Here is a 21,366-nt window from a genome sequence, read left to right on the forward strand (position 1 = left end):
TGCCTAGTCACTTTACCCTGCCTTCATGTACATATCTACCTCAAATACCTTATTATCTATCCTGATGTCTAGTCACTTTACCCTGCCTTCATGTACATATCTACCTCAAATACCTTATTATTATCTATCCTGATGTCTAGTCACTTTACCTTCATGTACATATCTACCTCAAATACCTTATTATTATCTATCCTGATGTCTAGTCACTTTACCCTGCCTTCATGTACATATCTACCTCAAATACCTTATTATTATCTATCCTGATGTCTAGTCACTTTACCCTGCCTTCATGTACATATCTACCTCAAATACCTTATTATTATCTATCCTGATGTCTAGTCACTTTACCTTCATGTACATATCTACCTCAAATACCTTATTATTATCTATCCTGATGCCTAGTCACTTTACCTTCATGTACATATCTACCTCAAATACCTTATTAGTTGTATTTCACGGTAAAGTCTACACCAGTTGTATTCCGCACATGTGACACATTTGTTTTAATTTGGTCAACCCTCCTCATATGACCTCAATGACCTCAACTAACCTGTACTCCCGCACATTGACTCGGTACCACCCCCTGTATATAGCCTCGTTATTGTTATTTTATTGTGTTACTATTTTTTAAACATTAGTTTATTTAGTAACTATTTTCTTAACTCTTATTTTTCTTAAAACCACATTGTTGGTTAAGGGCTTGTAAGTAAGTGTTTCACGTTAATGTTTACACCTGTTGTATTCGGCGCATGTGACTAATACCATTTGATTTGATTTGGAGCGCTACTGTGTGCGCAGGTTTTTGCTCGAGCCCTGCTCTAACACACCCGAATACACTGCCCCTTTAACTGAGCTCGCGGTCCGGTCCTACCCCTGACGTCACGCGGGTGATGGCGACCGGCTGGTTCCTCTGAGTAGTGCGAGAGGTGAGGAGAGGAGGAGCGCTTGAGGCGAGGGCCGCACACTTTATTTTTTTATTTTTTATTTTTATTTTTCCTTTCCAACCGGCCCGGTAAATAACGGAGAGAGGACTTCCCCGTCCAGCTGTCAGACCGGGACCTGAGGTCAAACTAACTCCGGTTCACTGGACAGACAGAACGTTAACGGGACCAGAACTCTGCCTGCCTTTTCCTCTGCAGTGATTCAGCCCAATCCGAGATCAGACCACACCGATCGGCCGACGCTAAACTTTCCGTTTCTCTCTCCCGGGACTAAATCCTCTCTCATCGACACTTAATCTCCCTGTATTAACGACACTTTTAATCGTTTGGGAACTTTTACTTTCAGGTCGCGAGGAGTTGTAATTCGCCTAAAGGACACAGCGCCCCCACCCAACTTCTGAAACACTTTTCTCCGTGGTTCTTATTTCTGTCTGGTGCGGTAACGGGGCATGACGAGGATTATCTAACTGGACGTCGCTGAGCCACTAGACCCACCATTTGTTCTCCAGTAAAGGTGAGTCATAACTTGGTCTGGGGACCAGCCCTGTAGGCCTGATCCGCTCAGAGACACGGGACCGGACGGGTAGGCCTGGCCAGCTCAGAGACACGGTGTGTGTGATCAGTAACTCTAGAGTTAATCAGAAACATTCCAATCATCCTTCAGGCTATGACGCGTTTATTTACAGCAATTGTTTTTTATTTTTTTTATTTTTTTTGACATAGTTTTAGGACAACAAATTAGATTATGATTAAAGTCACCTAGTCAGATCGTTCTAAATGCCACCCTGACTGACTGTCGGTAGTCTCGCTGGCCCTGGTGGCACCAAGCCCGTCTCTGCTGACGTCGCCTGAGGGATCACGTGGACCTGCCGGAGGTCCAGCCTGTTAAGTTTCAGGTTTCCAGTTGTAATGTCACATGAACAACTACAGTGAAATGCCTTTCTTGCGAACTCAAAACCCAACAAAGCAATAATCAATAACAATGTATTACTAGAAAAAAACACAGGAGAAATAAGAATAAGAAAAATACAATTAAGTAAGCATACTATATACAGGAAATATTTCAGGTATCATATAACCAATGTACAGGGATACTGGAGTGATGGAGGTAGATATGTACAGGGATACTGGAGTGATGGAGGTAGATATGTATAGGGGAAGGAGACAGGGATACTGGAGTGATGGAGGTAGATATGTATAGGGGTAAGGAGACAGGGATACTGGAGTGATGGAGGTAGATATATATAGGGGGAAGGAGACAGGGATACTGGAGTGATGGAGGTAGATATGTATAGGGGGAAGGAGACAGGGATACTGGAGTGATGGAGGTAGATATGTATAGGGGGAAGGAGACAGGGATACTGGAGTGATGGAGGTAGATATGTATAGGGGGAAGGAGACAGGGATACTGGAGTGATGGAGGTAGATATGTATAGGGGGAAGGAGACAGGGATACTGGAGTGATGGAGGTAGATATGTATAGGGGGAAGGGGACAGGGATACTGGAGTGATGGAGGTAGATATGTATAGGGAGGAAGGAGATAGGGATACTGGAGTGATGGAGGTAGATATGTATAGGGGGAAGGAGACAGGGATACTGGAGTGATGGAGGTAGATATGTATAGGGGGAAGGGACAGGGATACTGGAGTGATGGAGGTAGATATGTATAGGAGGAAGGAGACAGGGATACTGGAGTGATGGAGGTAGATATGTATAGGGGGAAGGAGACAGGGATACTGGAGTGATGGAGGTAGATATGTATAGGAGGAAGGAGACAGGGATACTGGAGTGATGGAGGTAGATATGTATAGGGGGAAGGGGACTATATACAGGGTCAGTTCAGTTCAGTTCACCGATTAATCTGAATGGCCAATTAATTAGGGCCGATTTCAAGTTTGCATAACAATCGGAAATCTGTGTTTTTGGACGATTTTTTTCTTTAGACCTTTATTTAACTAGGCAAGTCAGTTAAGAACACATTCTTATTTTCAATGACGGCCCAGGAACAGTGGGTTAACTGACCTAGGAACAGTGGGTTAACTGCCTTGTTCAGGGGCAGAATGACAGATTTTTTTACTTTGTCAGCTCGGGGATTCGATCTTGCAACCTTCCGGTTACTAGTCCAACGCTCTAACCACGTAGTGCACTATATAGGGAATAGGGTGCCATTTGTCTTAAAGTCTCTGTCCTTCATCGATGTGATGTCATCACAATTATTACAATTATTACTGCCATAAAGCACTGACACACACACACACACACACACACACTCTCTGTTACTCACACACACACACACACACACACACACACACACACACACACACACACACACACACACACACACACACACACACACACACATATACACACACACATATAACACACACACATATAACTATAGAAATAGGGTGGAGGGTCATTATAACTATAGAAATAGGGTGGAGGGTCATTATAACTATAGAAATAGGGTGGAGGGTTATTATAACTATAGAAATAGGGTGGAGGGTCATTATAACTATAGAAATAGGGTGGAAATAGGGTGGAGGGTCATTATAACTATAGAAATAGGGTGGAGGGGGTCATTATAACTATAGAAATAGGGTGGAGGGTCATTATAACTATAGAAATAGGGTGGAGGGTCATTATAACTATAGAAATAGGGTGGAGGGTCATTATAACTATAGAAATAGGGTGGAGGGTCATTATAACTATAGAAATAGGGTGGAGGGTCATTATAACTATAGAAATAGGGTGGAGGGTCATTATAACTATAGAAATAGGGTGGAGGGTCATTATAACTATAGAAATAGGGTGGAGGGTCATTATAACTATAGAAATAGGGTGGAGGGTCATTATAACTATAGAAATAGGGTGGAGGGTCATTATAACTATAGAAATAGGGTGGAGGGTCATTATAACTATAGAAATAGGGTGGAGGGTCATTATAACTATAGAAATAGGGTGGAGGGTCATTATAACTATAGAAATAGGGTGGAGGGTCATTATAACTATAGAAATAGGGTGGAGGGTCATTATAACTATAGACATAGGGTGGAGGGTCATTATAACTATAGAAATAGGGTGGAGGGCCATTATAACTAGAAATAGGGTGGAGGGTCATTATAACTCTATAGAAATAGGGTGGAGGGTCATTATAACTAGAAATAGGGTGGAGGGTCATTATAACTATAGAAATAGGGTGGAGGGTCATTATAACTAGAAATAGGGTGGAGGGTCTATAGAAATAGGGTGGAGGGTCATTATAACTAGAAATAGGGTGGAGGGTCATTATAACTATAGACTAGAAATATAGGGGGTGGAGGGTCATTATAACTATAGAAATAGGGTGGAGGGTCATTATAACTATAGAAATAGGGTGGAGGGTCATTATAACTATAGAAATAGGGTGGAGGGTCATTATAACTATAGAAATAGGGTGGAGGGCCATTATAACTAGAAATAGGGTGGAGGGTCATTATAACTCTATAGAAATAGGGTGGAGGGTCATTATAACTAGAAATAGGGTGGAGGGTCATTATAACTATAGAAATAGGGTGGAGGGTCATTATAACTATAGAAATAGGGTGGAGAAATAGGGTGGAGGGTCATTATAACTCTATAGAAATAGGGTGGAGGGTCATTATAACTAGAAATAGGGTGGAGGGTCATTATAACTATAGAAATAGGGTGGAGGGTCATTATAACTATAGAAATAGGGTGGAGGGTCATTATAACTAGAAATAGGGTAGAAATAGGGTGGAGGGTCATTATAACTAGAAATAGGGTGGAGGGTCATTATAACTATAGAAATAGGGTGGAGGGTCATTATAACTATAGAAATAGGGTGGAGGGTCATTATAACTATAGAAATAGGGTGGAGGGTGGAGGGGGTCTATAGAAATAGGGTGGAGGGTCATTATAACTCTAGGGTCATTATAACTATAGAAATAGGGTAGAAATAGGGTGGAGGGGGTGGTGGAGGGTCATTATAACTATAGAAATAGGGTGGAGGGTCATTATAACTATAGAAATAGGGTGGAGGGCCATTATAACTATAGAAATAGGGTGGAGGGTCATTATAACTATAGACATAGGGTGGAGGGTCATTATAACTATAGACATAGGGTGGAGGGTCATTATAACTATAGACATAGGGTGGAGGGTCATTATAACTATAGACATAGGGTGGAGGGCCTAGGGATGGGTATCTGTCTGTGTACATTAAAGGAGTAGGTTGTAGAAGCACATTGTGACAGCTGGACAGACAGCAAGCAGCCTGATACACCATCAATACTACATTCCATCAGTCATCTGTCTGTCTCCCTCTCTCTCTCTCACCTTTTGTCTGTTTCTCTCTGTCTCCTTCAGACCTAAACCTGTTTAGTGGTGATGTGTTTAAGGCAGCATCTCTCAGAACTTCTAACAGCTGGGTGATTAAACAGGACAAACTGTAGTCTTAGACCAGTGTTATGGGTTCTCTAAACAGTTTAAAAACAAGACAAACTGTATAACTGTAGTCTTTGTGAGCGGACCACATACTTTGAGGTCGCTCTAAAGTGAAAAGGTGGAATAAACGAGTCGGAAACAAGTTTTCTCTATTTATTCTCTATCTATTTATTTATTAAACACTCCAACAATCAAGGATGATCTGAAAACACATGTTCTTCCTTTACAAGAACAAGGAACATAAGGAGAGTATCTTTAGACTATAACATACATCACAGGTGTGTCACCGGTTTAACGGTCCGTCCGTGGAGAGCTCCCTTCAGGTGGTGGTGTGGATCTGTGGTGGCCATTCCCCAGAAGTAGTTTGTCCCCTACTTCTCCCTTCCGAAAGGTACCGTCCTCTCATTTGGAGAAGCAAGCACTCTTTTCTTTCACTCCTCTCTGCCGGTTCCCTTCACTTTTCTCTGCCGGTTCCCTCCTCTCTCCTCTGCCGGTTCCCTCCTCTCTCTTATAGGGGAAAGAGAATAGCTCATTAGTACAGTCAGCTGTGCTTAATTGCCTCTGATCACCTTGACTCACATGCCGGGCCGGGCTACTGTCTATGGGAGCAGCCTGCCCTCTGGTGGTCCTTCCACATCTTAGACTTGGGTTCTTACAGTAGTTATGGGTTGTTCTCTCTAAACAGTTTAAAACACTCAGATCCTACTGGACCCTAAGGATTACGCATCCTTTGTTTTAGCCTAAGTGCGTATGTTTCTAAAGGCTTGTAAAGGCATCAGCCGAAATCGGCGAGGTGAACCGAACTTGGCGAGGTGAACCGAACAAGGGTGCTCCATACTCCTTAAAAGACCTTCGCTTGAAAAAACTGAAAAAAAGCGGTAATAGTACTGTTTGTCCATTTTGAGATGCCGTAGCCAATATACACTTCATGAAAATGAGTCCGAATGAACCTGAGATGACTCAGGAAATCCGTCATTCATTTCAAAGTTTTTTGCTGAGGAGATCTTAGTCGCACAATTTTACATCTAACAAAGATGTTTGGTGCAGTATTTCCCAATGAAAACATGTGCATGAAAATGAGTCGTCTATTGTTGAACGACAACAAACTCTTCATTGAAGAATCCCTACTGTTGACCAATGACCGCTGAAGGGGTATAAACTTCGGCAACCGAAATTTGGCTTGCCTCGAGAAAAAATGTTGTGTGCACAAACAGCTGAAAAAAACATTGTTGACCAAAACGTCACAATATACGCACAAACTATTCTGATTTGGATGGGAAGCATGTGGACCCCTTAACACTAGGCTATAACTCTATAGAAATAGGGTGGAGGGTCATTATTCTGATTTGGATGGGAAGCATGTGGACCCCTTAACACTAGGCTATAACTCTATAGAAATAGGGTGGAGGGTCATTATTCTGATTTGGATGGGAAGCATGTGGACCCCTTAACACTAGGCTATAACTCTATAGAAATAGGGTGGAGGGTCATTATTCTGATTTGGATGGGAAGCATGTGGACCCCTTAACACTAGGCTATAACTCTATAGAAATAGGGTGGAGGGTCATTATTCTGATTTGGATGGGAAGCATGTGGACCCCTTAACACTAGGCTATAACTCTATAGAAATAGGGTGGAGGGTCATTATTCTGATTTGGATGGGAGGCTGGACCCCTTAACACTAGGCTATAACTCTATAGAAATAGGGTGGAGGGTCATTATTCTGATTTGGATGGGAAGCATGTGGACCCCTTAACACTAGGCTATAACTCTATAGAAATAGGGTGGAGGGTCATTATTCTGATTTGGATGGGAAGCATGTGGACCCCTTAACACTAGGCTTGGGCCTTGTAGCGTTTGAACCGTATACCGGCTGCGTGTGACACCACTGTTTATTTTTTTATTTTACCTTTATTTAACCAGGCAAGTCAGTTAAGAACAAATCCTTATTTTCAATGACGGCCTAGGAACAGTGGGTTAACTGCCTGTTCAGGGGCAGAACAACAGATGTGTACCTTGTCAGCTCGGGGATTTGAACTTGCAACCTTTCGGTTACAAGTCCAACACTCTAACCACTAGGCTACCCTGACAGCCCCTTATAACTGTCAGAAATCAAAGATGTGTCAAATGTCCAGCTCAGGACTCCAGCTATGCACTTGGTTTGATATCTTGCTAGCTGATTGGCTAGATGTTAAGATCCAGCTTATTGGTTGCAGCAGAGGCAAGGAGTGGAAGGTCAACTATCCAGACTAGAGACATCCAATCCCTACTGTGTCAAGAGACTGGTACCAAGACTAGAGACATCCATCCCCTACTGTATCAAGAGACTGGTACCCAGACTAGAGACATCCATCCCCTACTGTATCAAGAGACTGGTACCCAGACTAGAGACATCCATCCCCTACTGTATCAAGAGACTGGTACCCAGACTAGAGACATCCACCCCCTACTGTATCAAGAGACTGGTACCCAGACTAGAGACATCCATCCCCTACTGTATCAAGAGACTGGTACCCAGACTAGAGACATCCATCCCCTACTGTATCAAGAGACTGGTACCCAGACTAGAGACATCCATCCCCTACTGTATCAAGAGACTGGTACCCAGACTAGAGACATCCATCCCCTACTGTATCAAGAGACTGGTACCCAGACTAGAGACATCCATCCCCTACTGTATCAAGAGACTGGTACCCAGACTAGAGACATCCATCCCCTACTGTATCAAGAGACTGGTACCCAGACTAGAGACATCCATCCCCTACTGTATCAAGAGACTGGTACCCAGACTAGAGACATCCATCCCCTACTGTATCAAGAGGCTGGTACCCAGACTAGAGACATCCATCCCCTACTGTATCAAGAGACTGGTACCCAGACTAGAGACATCCATCCCCTACTGTATCAAGAGACTGGTACCCAGACTAGAGACATCCATCCCCTACTGTATCAAGAGACTGGTACCCAGACTAGAGACATCCATCCCCTACTGTATGAAGAGACTGGTATCCAGACTAGAGACATCCAATCCCCTCAGGTAATACGGTTTTCCCCCGGTATGGTACAGAAATGGTATGACAGTATGAAAATGTGGATAACACCCAACCCTACACACGGCCCTATCACTATAATACCCTGCACTGGAAACACAGCCACAGCACTGTATAATACCCTGCACTGGAAACACGGCCACATCACTGTATAATACCCAGCACTGGAAACACGGCCACAGCACTGTATAATACCCTGCACTGGAAACACGGCCCTATCACTGTATAATACCCTGCACTGGAAACACGGCCACATCACTGTATAATACCCTGCAGTGGAAACACGGCCACAGCACTGGAAACACGGCCACAGCACTGTATAATACCCTTCACTGTATAATACCCTGCAGTGGAAACACGGCCCTATCACTGTATAATACCCTGCACTGGAAACACGGCCACAGCACTGTATAATACCCTGCACTGGAAACACGGCCACAGCACTGTGTGTTTTAGAATACCTTTGCTGTGATGTCAGGGTTTCTCTCTTCCTCCTAGAACACATTCCACTCTGCTCCTTCAGTACTCTGTACCTAACACACACACACACACACACACACACACACACACACACACACGTGTTCTGTGTGTCTTTGAACCCTGATCATACGAGTCAAACCTGAAAATCAAAAGATTTTGGGTCTGTCTGTCTCTGTCTCTGTCTGTCCCTGTCTCTGTCTGTCCCTGTGTCTATCTCTGTCTCTGTCTGTCTCTGTCTGTCCCTGTGTCTGTCTGTCTCTGTCTGTCCCTGTGTCTGTCTATCTCTGTGTCTGTCTCTGTCTGTCTGTCCATCCCTGTGTCTGTCTATCTCTGTCTCTGTCTGTCCCTGTCTCTGTCTATCTCTGTCTGTCTCTGTCTATCTCTGTGTCTATCTCTGTCTGTCCCTGTCTGTCCCTGTGTCTATCTCTGTCTCTGTCTGTCTCTGTCTGTCCCTGTCTCTGTCTGTCCCTGTGTCTATCTCTGTCTCTGTCTGTCTCTGTTTCTGTCTATCCCTGTGTCTGTCTATCTCTGTCTCTGTCCCTGTCTCTGTCTCTGTCCCTGTGTCTGTCTGTCCCTGTGTCTGTCTGTCCCTGTGTCTGTCTATCTCTGTCTCTGTCTGTCCCTGTGTCTGTCTGTCCCTGTGTCTGTCTGTCCCTGTGTCTGTCTGTCCCTGTGTCTGTCTGTCCCTGTGTCTGTCTATCTCTGTCTCTGTCTGTCCCTGTGTCTGTCTGTCCCTGTGTTTGCATAGTGTGTGTGTGTGTTTGCGTAGTGTGTGTGTGTTTGCGTAGTGTGTGTGCATATGTTGTGTGCGTGTGCACTTGATTTTGTTTACATGCTACTGCGGTGGTGGATCACATGCTAGACAGGTGTATTAAATTGAGCTCACAGCCATACAATCTCCATAGACAAACATTGGCAATAGAACGGCCCGTAGAGCTCAGTGACTTTAGATTCAGGAGCAGTAGAACGACCTGTAGAGCTCAGTGACTTTAGATTCAGGAGCAGTGGAACGGCCCGTAGAGCTCAGTGACTAGATTCAGGAGCAGTGGAACGGCCCGTAGAGCTCAGTGACTAGATTCAGGAGCAGTGGAACGGCCCGTAGAGCTCAGTGACTAGATTCAGGAGCAGTGGAACGGCCCGTAGAGCTCAGTGACTTTAGATTCAGGAGCAGTGGAACGGCCCGTAGAGCTCAGTGACTAGGTTCAGGAGCAGTGGAACGGCCCGTAGAGCTCAGTGACTTTAGTTCAGGAGCAGTGGAACGGCCCGGCCCTTTAGATTAGAGCTCAGTGACTTTAGATTCAGGAGCAGTGGAACGGCCCGTAGAGCTCAGTGACTTTAGATTCAGGAGCAGTGGAACGGCCCGTAGAGCTCAGTGACTAGATTCAGGAGCAGTGGAACGGCCCGTAGAGCTCAGTGACTAGATTCAGGAGCAGTGGAACGGCCCGTAGAGCTCAGTGACTTTAGATTCAGGAGCAGTGGAACGGCCCGTAGAGCTCAGTGACTAGTGGATTCAGGAGATTCAGTGGAACGGCCCGTAGAGCTCAGTGACTAGATTCAGGAGCAGTGGAACGGCCCGTAGAGCTCAGTGACTTTAGATTCAGGAGCAGTGGAACGGCCCGTAGAGCTCAGTGACTAGATTCAGGAGCAGTGGAACGGCCCGTAGAGCTCAGTGACTTTAGATTCAGGAGCAGTGGAACGGCCCGTAGAGCTCAGTGACTAGATTCAGGAGCAGTGGAACGGCCCGTAGAGCTCAGTGACTAGATTCAGGAGCAGTGGAACGGCCCGTAGAGCTCAGTGACTTTAGATTCAGGAGCAGTGGAACGGCCCGTAGAGCTCAGTGACTTTAGATTCAGGAGCAGTGGAACGGCCCGTAGAGCTCAGTGACTAGATTCAGGAGCAGTGGAACGGCCCGTAGAGCTCAGTGACTAGATTCAGGAGCAGTGGAACGGCCCGTAGAGCTCAGTGACTTTAGATTCAGGAGCAGTGGAACCCGTAGAGCTCAGTGACTAGATTCAGGAGCAGTGGAACGGCCCGTAGAGCTCAGTGACTAGATTCAGGAGCAGTGGAACGGCCCGTAGAGCTCAGTGACTTTAGATTCAGGAGCAGTGGAACGGCCCGTAGAGCTCAGTGACTAGATTCAGGAGCAGTGGAACGGCCCGTAGAGCTCAGTGACTAGATTCAGGAGCAGTGGAACGGCCCGTAGAGCTCAGTGACTAGATTCAGGAGCAGTGGAAATGCGTTCTCTGAAGTGATGGATCACGCTTCACCATCTGGCAGTCTGATGAATGAATCTGGGTTTGGCGGATGCCAGGAGAACGCTACCTGCCCCAATGCATAGTGCCAACTGTAAAGTTTGGTGGAGGAGGAATAATGGTCTGGGGTTGTTTTTCATGGTTCGGGCTAGGCCCATTGGTTCCAATGAAGGGACATCTTAATGCTACATCATACATTCTAGATGATTCTGTGCTTCCACACAGTTTGGGGAGACCCTTTCCTCTTTCAGCATGACAATGCCCCCGTGCACAAAGCCAAGTCCAAACAAATAGTTTGTGAGATCGGTGTGGAAGAACTTGACTGGCCTGCTCAGAGCCCTGACCTCAACCCTATCGAACACCTTTGGGATGAATTGGAACGCCGACTGCGAGCCAGACCTCATCGCCCAGCATCAGTGCCCGACCTCACTAATGCTCTTGTGGCTGAATGGAAGCAAGTCCCTGCAGCAATGTTCCAACATCTAGTGGAATGCCTTCCCAGAGGAGTGGAGGTTGTTATAACAGCAATGTTCCAACATCTAGTGGAAAGCCTTCCCAGAAGAGTGGAGGCTGTTATAACAGCAATGTTCCAACATCTAGTGGAAAGCCTTCCCAGAAGAGTGGGGGCTGTTATAGCAGCAATGTTCCTTCATCAAGAGGAAAGCCTTCCCAGAAGAGTGGGGGCTGTTATAGCAGCAATGTTCCAACATCTAGTGGAAAGCCTTCCCAGAAGAGTGGGGGCTGTTATAGCAGCAATGTTCCTACATCTACTGGAAAGCCTTCCCAGAAGAGTGGAGGCTGTTATAACAGCAATGTACCAACATCTAGTGGAAAGCCTTCCCAGAAGAGTGGGGGCTGTTATAGCAGCAAAGGGGGACCAACTACATATTAATGCCCATGATTTTGGAACGAGATGTTTGACGAGCAGGTGTCCACATACTTTCGGTCATGTCGTGTATATACAGTCCAGTGAATTCTGTGTGATAGTTGGGAATGTTGTTAAAACACAGACACAGACTGTGGTGTAGACCACAACACACAGAGACAGACAGACTGAGAGAGTGATTGAAGACTAAAGACCGATAGATCAAATGAAAGTGTATTAGTCACATGCGCCGAATACAACAGGTAGACCTTACAGTGAAATGCTTACTTCCAAGCCCTTAACCAATAATGCCGTTTTAAGAAAATGTTAAGAAAATAACAAATAATTAAAGAGCAGCAGTAAATAACAATAGCTGGGCTGTATACAGGAGGTACCTGCAAATAGTCTGGGTTGCCATTTGAGTAGCTGTTCAGGAGACGTATGGCTTAGGGGTAAAAAGCTGTTTAGAAGCCTCTTGGACCTAGACTTGGTGCTCCGGTACCGCTTGGTGTGCGGTAGTAGAGAGAACAGTCAATGACTGGGGTGGTTGGGGTCTTTGACCATTTTTAGGGCCTTCCTCTGACACCGCTTGGTATAGAGGTCCTGGATGGCAGGAAGCTTGGTCCCAGCAATGTACTGGGCCGTACGCACTACACTCTGTAGTGCCTTGCGGTCAGAGGCCAAGCAGTTGCCGTACCAGGCAGTGATGCAACTCGTAAGGATGCTCTCGATGGTGCAGCTGTAAAACCTTTTGAGGATCTGAGGACCCATGCCAAATCTTTTTCGATTCCTGAGGGGGAATAGGTTTTGTTGTGCTCTCTTCACAATTGTCTTGGTGTGCTTGGACCATGTTAGTTTGTTGGTGATGTGGACGCCAAGGAACTTGAAGCTCCACTACAGCCTTTACGATGAGAATGGGGGCGTGCTTGGTCCTCCTTTTCCTGTAGTCCACAATCATCTCATTTGTCTTGATCACGTTGAGGGAGAGGTTGTTGTCCTTGCACCACACTGCCAGTTCTCTGACCTCCCTATAGGCTGTCTCGTTGTTGTCGGTGTTCAGGGCTACCACTGTTGTGTCATCAGCAAACTTGATGATGGAGTTGGAGTCGTGCCAGGCCGTGCAGTCTTGAGAGGACAGGGAGTACATGAGGGGACTGAGCACGCACCCCTGAGGTGCCCCTGTGTTGAAGATCAGCGTGGCGGATGTTTTGTTGCCTACCCTTACCACCTGGGGTCGGCCCGTCAGGAAGTCCAGGATCCAGTTGCAGAGGGAGGTGTTTAGTCCCAGGGTCCTTAGCTCTAGCAGTCTCTATGGGGGTGCCACAGGGTTAAATTCTCGGGCCGACTCTTTTCTCTATATACATCAATGATGTCGCTCTTGCTGCTGGTGATTCTCTGATCCACCTCTACACTTCTGGCCCTTCTTTGGACACTGTGTTAACTAACCTCCAGACAAGCTTCAATACCATACAACACTCCTTCCGTGACCTCTAACTGCTCTTAAATGCAAGTCAAACTAAATGCATGCTCTTCAACCGATCACTGCCCGCACCTGCCCGCCCATCCAGCATCACTACTCTGGATGTTTCTGACAACTACAAATACCTTGGTGTCTGGTTAGACTGTAAACTCTCCTTCCAGGCTCACATTAAGCATCTCTAATCCAAAATTAAATCTAGAATCGGCTTCCTATTTCGCAAAAATCATCCTTAACTCATGCTGCCAAACATACCCTCGTAAAACTGACTATCCTATCGATCCTTGACTTCGGCGATGTCATTTACAAAATAGCCTCCAACACTCTACTCAGCAAATTGGATGCAGTCTATCACAGTGCCATCCGTTTTGTCACCAAAGCCCCATACACTACCCACCACTGCGACCTGTGTGCTCTCGTTGGCTGGCCCTCGCTTCATATTCGTCGCCAGACCCATTGGCTCCAGGTCATCAAAAAGTCTTTGCTAGGTAAAGCCCCACCTTATCTCAGCTCACTGGTCACCATAGCAGCACCCACCCGTAGCACGCGCTCCAACAGGTATATTTCACTGGTCATCCCCAAAGCCAGTTCCTCCTTTGGCAACCTTTCCTTCCAGTTCTCTGCTGCCAATGACTGAAACTAATTGCAAAAATCACTGAAGCTGGAGACTCATATCTCCCTCACTAACTTTATAGATGTAAAATATAGATGTAAACTCTCTTGGTAAATAGTGTGGTCTACACCTTATCATGAGATACTTGGGGCGGCAGGGTAGCCTAGTGGTTAGAGTGTTGGACTAGTAACCGAAAGGTTGCAAGCTCGAATCCCCGAGCTGACAAGGTGAAAATCTGTCATTCTGCCCCTGAACAAGGCAGTTAACCCACTGTTCCTAGGCCGTCATTAGGCCGTCATTAACTGACTGTCATTCTGCCCCTGAACAAGGCAGTTAACCCACTGTTCCTAGGTCAGTTAACCCACTGTTCCTAGGCCATCCTTAACTGACTTACCTAGTTAAATAAAGGTAAAAAAGCAAAACCTTGAGACTTCCTTATGCATAGGCCTCCGCCCCTTATCTTACCAGAGGCTGCTGTTCCACGATGCCAATACAGTGTATAACCCATAGGCCTCCGCCCCTTATCTTACCAGAGGCTGCTGTTCCATGATGCCGATACAGCATATAACCCATAGGCCTCCGCCCCTTATTTTACCAGAGGCTGCTGTTCCATGATGCCGATACAGCATATAACCCATAGGCCTCCGCCCCTTATTTTACCAGAGGCTGCTGTTCCACGATGCCGATACAGAGTATAACCCATAGGCCTCCGCCCCTTATCTTACCAGAGGCTGCTGTTCCACGATGCCAATACAGTGTATAACCCATAGGCCTCCGCCCCTTATCTTACCAGAGGCTGCTGTTCCATGATGCCGATACAGCATATAACCCATAGGCCTCCGCCCCTTATCTTACCAGAGGCTGCTGTTCCACGATGCCGATACAGTGTATAACCCATAGGCTTCCGCCCCTTATCTTACCAGAGGCTGCTGTTCCACGATGCCGATACAGAGTATAACCCATAGGCCTCCGCCCCTTATCTTACCAGAGGCTGCTGTTCCACGATGCCGATACAGCTGTGTGATAATGTCGTCGTTCAGCCATGACTCGGTGAAACATAAGATTTGACAGTTTTTAACATTTGACATTTATTTTCCAGCTGGACAGAAGTCAGGCAGATTATCCACTCGGCACCTGATGCACCCAAATCTGTTGTATCTCCCTCCGTTAGACTATTGAAGAAAAAGTATTTGTCTAATCTGAGGTGAATAATCCCAGTTCTGATGTCCAAAAGCTCTTTTCGGTCATAAGAGACGGTAGCAGCAACATTATGTACAAAACAAGTTATGAACAATGAAAAGAGGAGAGGAGAAGAGATGAGGGCTGTAGCTAACTAACCATAGACAGTCTAACCCTGGTACCTCTACCAGCCTGCTGTGTCTGACCCTGGTACCTCTACCAGTCTGCTGTATCTGACCCTGGTACCTCTACCAGTCTGCTGTATCTGACCCTGGTACCTCTACCAGCCTGCTGTATCTGACCCTGGTACCTCTACCAGCCTGCTGTATCTGACCCCGGTACCTCTACCAGCCTGCTGTATCTGACCCCGGTACCTCTACCAGCCTGCTGTGTCTGACCCCGGTACCTCTACCAGCCTGCTGTGTCTGACCCCGGTACCTCTACCAGCCTGCTGTGTCTGACCCCGGTACCTCTACCAGCCTGCTGTGTCTGACCCCGGTACCTCTACCAGCCTGCTGTGTCTGACCCCGGTACCTCTACCAGCCTGCTGTGTCTGACCCTGGTACCTCTACCAGCCTGCTGTGTCTGACCCTGGTACCTCTACCAGCCTGCTGTGTCTGACCCCGGTACCTCTACCAGCCTGCTGTGTCTGACCCCGGTACCTCTACCAGCCTGCTGTGTCTGACCCTGGTACCTCTACCAGCCTGCTGTGTCTGACCCTGGTACCTCTACCAGCCTGCTGTGTCTGACCCTGGTACTTCTACCAGCCTGCTGTGTCTGACCCTGGTACCTCTACCAGTCTGCTGTGTCTGACCCTGGTACCTCTACCAGCCTGCTGTGTCTGACCCTGGTACCTCTACCAGCCTGCTGTGTCTGACCCTGGTACCTCTACCAGCCTGCTGTATCTGACCCTGGTACCTCTACCAGCCTGCTGTGTGTGGAGAATCCAACGCTGTGTTTCATTGACTCTGTGTACAAGTGTTTTGTCTGTCTATTCAGAGTTGAAAGCGCCTGTGAAAATGAATTGTGTTTTGAATGTAGCTGCAGGTTACAAAGTAAGAGGTGAGTGAGTGAGTGAGTGAGTGAGTGAGTGTGTTGGATGGGGGAAGTGACTCAGAGAAGGTGCACCTCTACTCACTTCCTATATGTCGAGCTGTGGTGTGTGTGTGTGTGTGTGTGTGTGTGTGTGTGTGTGTGTGTGTGTGTGGTTGGATGGGGAAGTGACTCAGAGAAGGTGCACCTCTACTCACTTCCTATATGTCGAGCTGTGGTGTGTGTGTGTGTGTGTCCTATGGTTGTTCTGACTGATTCCCCTGCAACAAACATTTAGACTAGAATACCACCTGTTAGGGCAGTCTGTAGTAGTGTTGTAGTAACATTGTAGTAGTGTTGTAGTAGTGTTGTAGTTGTAACATGACTCAAAGGGCAGTCTGTAGTAAGGTTGTTGTAAAGTTGTAGTTGTAACATGTCTGTAGTAAGGTTGTAGTAATGTTGTAGTGTTGTAGTAATGTTGTAGTAAAGTTGTAGTTGTAACATGTCTCAAAGGGCAGTCTGTAGTAAGGGGCAGTCTGTAGTAAGGTTGTAGTCATGTTGTAGTAGTGTTGTAGTAAAGTTGTAGTTGTAACATGTCTGTAGTAATGTTGTAGTAAAGTTGTAGTTGTAACATGTCTGTAGTAAGGTTGTAGTAGTGTTGTAGTAAAGTTGTAGTTGTAACATGTCTGTAGTAAGGTTGTAGTAGTGTTGTAGTAAAGTTGTAGTTGTAACATGTCTGTAGTAAGGTTGTAGTAGTGTTGTAGTAAAGTTGTAGTTGTAACATGTCTGTAGTAAGGTTGTAGTAGTGCTTCTACACCTGCATTCTACACCTGCATTGCTTGCTGTTTGGGGTTTTAGGCTGGGTTTCTGTACAGCACTTTGAGATATCAGCTGATGTACGAAGGGCTATATAAATAAATTTGATTTGATTTAGTGTTGTCGTGAAGTTGTAGTTGTAACATGTCTGTGATAAGGTTGTTGTAATGTTGTAGTAATGTTGTAGTAAGGTTGTAGTTCTAACATGTCTGTAGTAAGGTTGTAGTAGTTTTGTAGTAACGTTGTAGTTGTAACATGTCTCAAAGGGCAGTCTGTAGTAAGGTTGTAGTAAGGTTGTAGTTGTAACATGTCTGTAGTAAGGTTGTAGTAGTGTCGTAGTAGTGTTGTAGTAAGGTTGTAGTTGTAACATGTCTGTAGTAAGGTTGTAGTAGTGTTGTAGTAAAGTTGTAACATGTCTCAAAGGGCAGTCTGTAGTAAGGTTGTAGTTGTAACATGTCTGTAGTAAGGTTGTAGTAGTGTTGTAGTAAAGTTGTAGTTGTAACATGTCTCAAAGTGCAGTCTGTAGTAAGGTTGTAGTTGTAACATGTCTCAAAGGGCAGTCTGTAGTAAGGTTGTAGTTGTAACATGTCTGTAGTAAGGTTGTAGTAGTGTTGTAGTAAAGTTGTAGTTGTAACATGTCTCAAAGGGCAGTCTGTAGTAAGGTTGTATTCATGTTGTAGTTGTAACATGGTTGTAGTAGGGTTGTAGTTGTAACATGTCTCAAAGGGCAGTCAGTAGTAAGGTTGTAGTAAAGTTGTAGTTGTAACATGTCTCAAAGGGCAGTCTGTAGTAAGGTTGTAGTAAAGTTGTAGTTGTAACATGTCTCAAAGGGCAGTCTGTAGTAAGGTTGTAGTAGTGTTGTAGTAAAGTTGTAGTTGTAACATGTCTCAAAGGGCAGTCTGTAGTAAGGTTGTAGTAAAGTTGTAGTTGTAACATGTCTCAAAGGGCAGTCTGTAGTAAGGTTGTAGTAGTGTTGTAGTAAGGGTGTAGTTGTAACATGTCTGTAGTAAGGTTGTAGTAACGTTGTTGTTGTAACATGTCTCAAAGGGCAGTCTGTAGTAAGGTTGTAGTAGTGTTGTCGTAAAGTTGTAGTTGTAACATGTCTCAAAGGGCAGTCAGTAGTAAGGTTGTAGTAAAGTTGTAGTTGTAACATGTCTCAAAGGGCAGTCTGTAGTAAGGTTGTAGTAGTGTTGTAGTAAAGTTGTAGTTGTAACATGTCTCAAAGGGCAGTCGATAAATGGGCTGGACGATAAATCCATATCAATAATTATCGAGGTAATTACTTCCCTCAATAACCACATAAAAATGTTGATATAGAATAATTAGGTACAGCAGTCCATTTCACCTCTGACGCAGCAGGAAGGTGCAGAGAAATGACAAGAGGCACGTGGAGAGATATACGCCCACTAAAAACCACTTAGCACCTGGAGTGATGGAGTAGCCACTATTAACCACTAAATGGGTGATGGAGTAGCCACTATTAACCACTAAATGAGTGATGGAGTAGCCACTATTAACCACTAAATGAGTGATGGAGTAGCCACTATTAACCACTAAATGAATGATGGAGTAGCCTCTATTAACCACTAAATGAGTGATGGAGTAGCCACTATTAACCACTAAATGAGTGATGGAGTAGCCACTATTAACCACTAAATGAGTGATGGAGTAGCCACTATTAACCACTATTAACCACAAAATGAGTGATGGAGTAGCCACTATTAACCACTAAATGAGTGATGGAGTAGCCACTATTAACCACTAAATGAGTGATGGAGTAGCCACTATTAACCACTATTAACCACTAAATGAGTGATGGAGTAGCCACTATTAACCACTAAATGAGTGATGGAGTAGCCACTATTAACCACTAAATGAGTGATGGAGTAGTCACTATTAACCACTAAATGAGTGATGGAGTAGCCACTATTAACCACTAAATGGGTGATGGAGTAGCCACTATTAACCACTAAATGAGTGATGGAGTAGCCACTATTAACCACTATTAACCACTAAATGAGTGATGGAGTAGCCACTATTAACCACTAAATGAGTGATGGAGTAGTCACTATTAACCACTAAATGAGTGATGGAGTAGTCACTATTAACCACTAAATGAGTGATGGAGTAGCCACTATTAACCACTAAATGGGTGATGGAGTAGCCTCTATTAACCACTAAATGGGTGATGGAGTAGCCACTATTAACCACTAAATGAGTGATGGAGTAGCCACTATTAACCACTAAATGAGTGATGGAGTAGCCACTATTAACCACTAAATGAATGATGGAGTAGCCTCTATTAACCACTAAATGAGTGATGGAGTAGCCTCTATTAACCACTAAATGAGTGATGGAGTAGCCACTATTAACCACTAAATGAGTGATGGAGTAGCCACTATTAACCACTAAATGGGTGATGGAGTAGCCACTATTAACCACTAAATGAGTGATGGAGTAGCCACTATTAACCACTAAATGAGTGATGGAGTAGCCACTATTAACCACTAAATGAGTGATGGAGTAGCCTCTATTAACCACTAAATGAGTGATGGAGTAGCCACTATTAACCACTAAATGAGTGATGGAGTAGCCACTATTAACCACTAAATGAGTGATGGAGTAGCCACTATTAACCACTAAATGAGTGATGGAGTAGCCACTATTAACCACTAAATGAGTGATGGAGTAGCCACTATTAACCACTAAATGAGTGATGGAGTAGCCACTATTAACCACTAAATGAGTGATGGAGTAGCCTCTATTAACCACTAAATGAGTGATGGAGTAGCCTCTATTAACCACTAAATGAGTGATGGAGTAGCCTCTATTAACCACTAAATGGGTGATGGAGTAGCCACTATTAACCACTAAATGGGTGATGGAGTAGTCACTATTAGTTTGGAGGGAGAGAGGTTGGAGGGAGAGAGTTTAGGAGGGAGAGAGGTTAGGAGGGAGAGAGGTTAGGAGGGAGAGAGGTTAGGAGGGAGAGAGGTTAGGAGGGAGAGAGGTTAGGAGGGACAGAGGTTAGGAGGGAGAGAGGTTAGGAGGGAGAGAGTTTGGGGGGAGAGAGGTTAGGGAGAGGGAGGGAGGGAGGTTATCTAACGACATACGACTGGCTATGTTCTGTGTCTAAAGGACCGTTCTCCCTGATGTTCAACCAGAACATTAGAAACAGGAGGGACAATGTAGGACACAGCTTTAGTCAAGAGGCTCTGGTCTAATGTAGGGCACAGCTTTAGTCAAGAGGCTCTGGTCTAATGTAGGGCACAGCTTTAGTCAAGAGGCTCTGGTCTTATGTAGGACACAGCTTTAGTCAAGAGGCTCTGGTCTAATGTAGGACACAGCTTTAGTCAAGAGGCTCTGGTCTAATGTAGGGCACAGCTTTAGTCAAGAGGCTCTGGTCTAATGTAGGACACAGCTTTAGTCAAGAGGCTCTGGTCTAATATAGGGCACAGCTTTAGTCAAGAGGCTCTGGTCTAATGTAGGGCACAGCTTTAGTCAAGAGGCTCTGGTCTAATGTAGTCTAATGACACAGCTTTAGTCAAGAGGCTCTGGTCTAATGTAGGACACAGCTCTAGTCAAGAGGCTCTGGTCTAATGTAGGGCACAGCTTTAGTCAAGAGGCTCTGGTCTAATGTAGGACACAGCTTTAGTCAAGAGGCTCTGGTCTAATGTAGGGCACAGCTTTAGTCAAGAGGCTCTGGTCTAATGTAGGGCACAGCTTTAGTCAAGAGGCTCTGGTCTAATGTAGGACACAGGGAATAGGAAGGCAAAGTTCCCTGTTTTAAAGATGTGTTCTGTGTTCTAAAGATGTGTTCTGTGTTCTAGGGGTAAGGGCTCAGAGGTGAGGATGGCAGGAGCCTCAGTGAAGGTGGCAGTACGCGTGCGACCTTTCAACTCCCGGGAGACCAGCCGAGATGCCAAGTGTGTTATACAGATGCAGGGCAACTCCACCTGTAAGTAACACACACACACACACACACACACACAGTCACGATTCCCCCAATGTGTGCATATGGATTTAAAAGCATATGATTGGTGAAGACTTTGGCTGGAGGGAGTTTTCAACATTGGTAAACCCATGTGAGAAAGTGTGCAAGTGTGCACTACAGGAGAAGTGTGTGACCCTGGGTTCAGCAGCTCTGAACAGTCTGCTCAACCTTGCTCTGTTTGGCTACTGTCTGCAATTGACTGTGTACAACACACACACTG

General features: G+C 45.4%; 1 protein-coding gene across 1 annotated transcript in view; it reads left to right on the forward strand.

Annotated features, from left to right (window-relative positions):
- The first annotated feature begins 875 nt into the window (after positions 1-875).
- Positions 876-21,366, forward strand: part of kif1c (kinesin family member 1C) — a 95,419-nt gene continuing 74,928 nt past the window's right edge. The window contains exons 1-2 of the mRNA XM_042327953.1: positions 876-1,455; positions 20,983-21,110. Of these exons, the coding sequence (XP_042183887.1) occupies positions 21,005-21,110 (106 nt within the window). The 5' untranslated portion in view covers positions 876-1,455; positions 20,983-21,004. The remainder of the gene's footprint in view (positions 1,456-20,982; positions 21,111-21,366) is intronic.

This window comes from Oncorhynchus tshawytscha, linkage group LG10, assembly GCF_018296145.1.
Source record: "Oncorhynchus tshawytscha isolate Ot180627B linkage group LG10, Otsh_v2.0, whole genome shotgun sequence".
Classification (NCBI taxonomy): domain Eukaryota; kingdom Metazoa; phylum Chordata; class Actinopteri; order Salmoniformes; family Salmonidae; genus Oncorhynchus; species Oncorhynchus tshawytscha.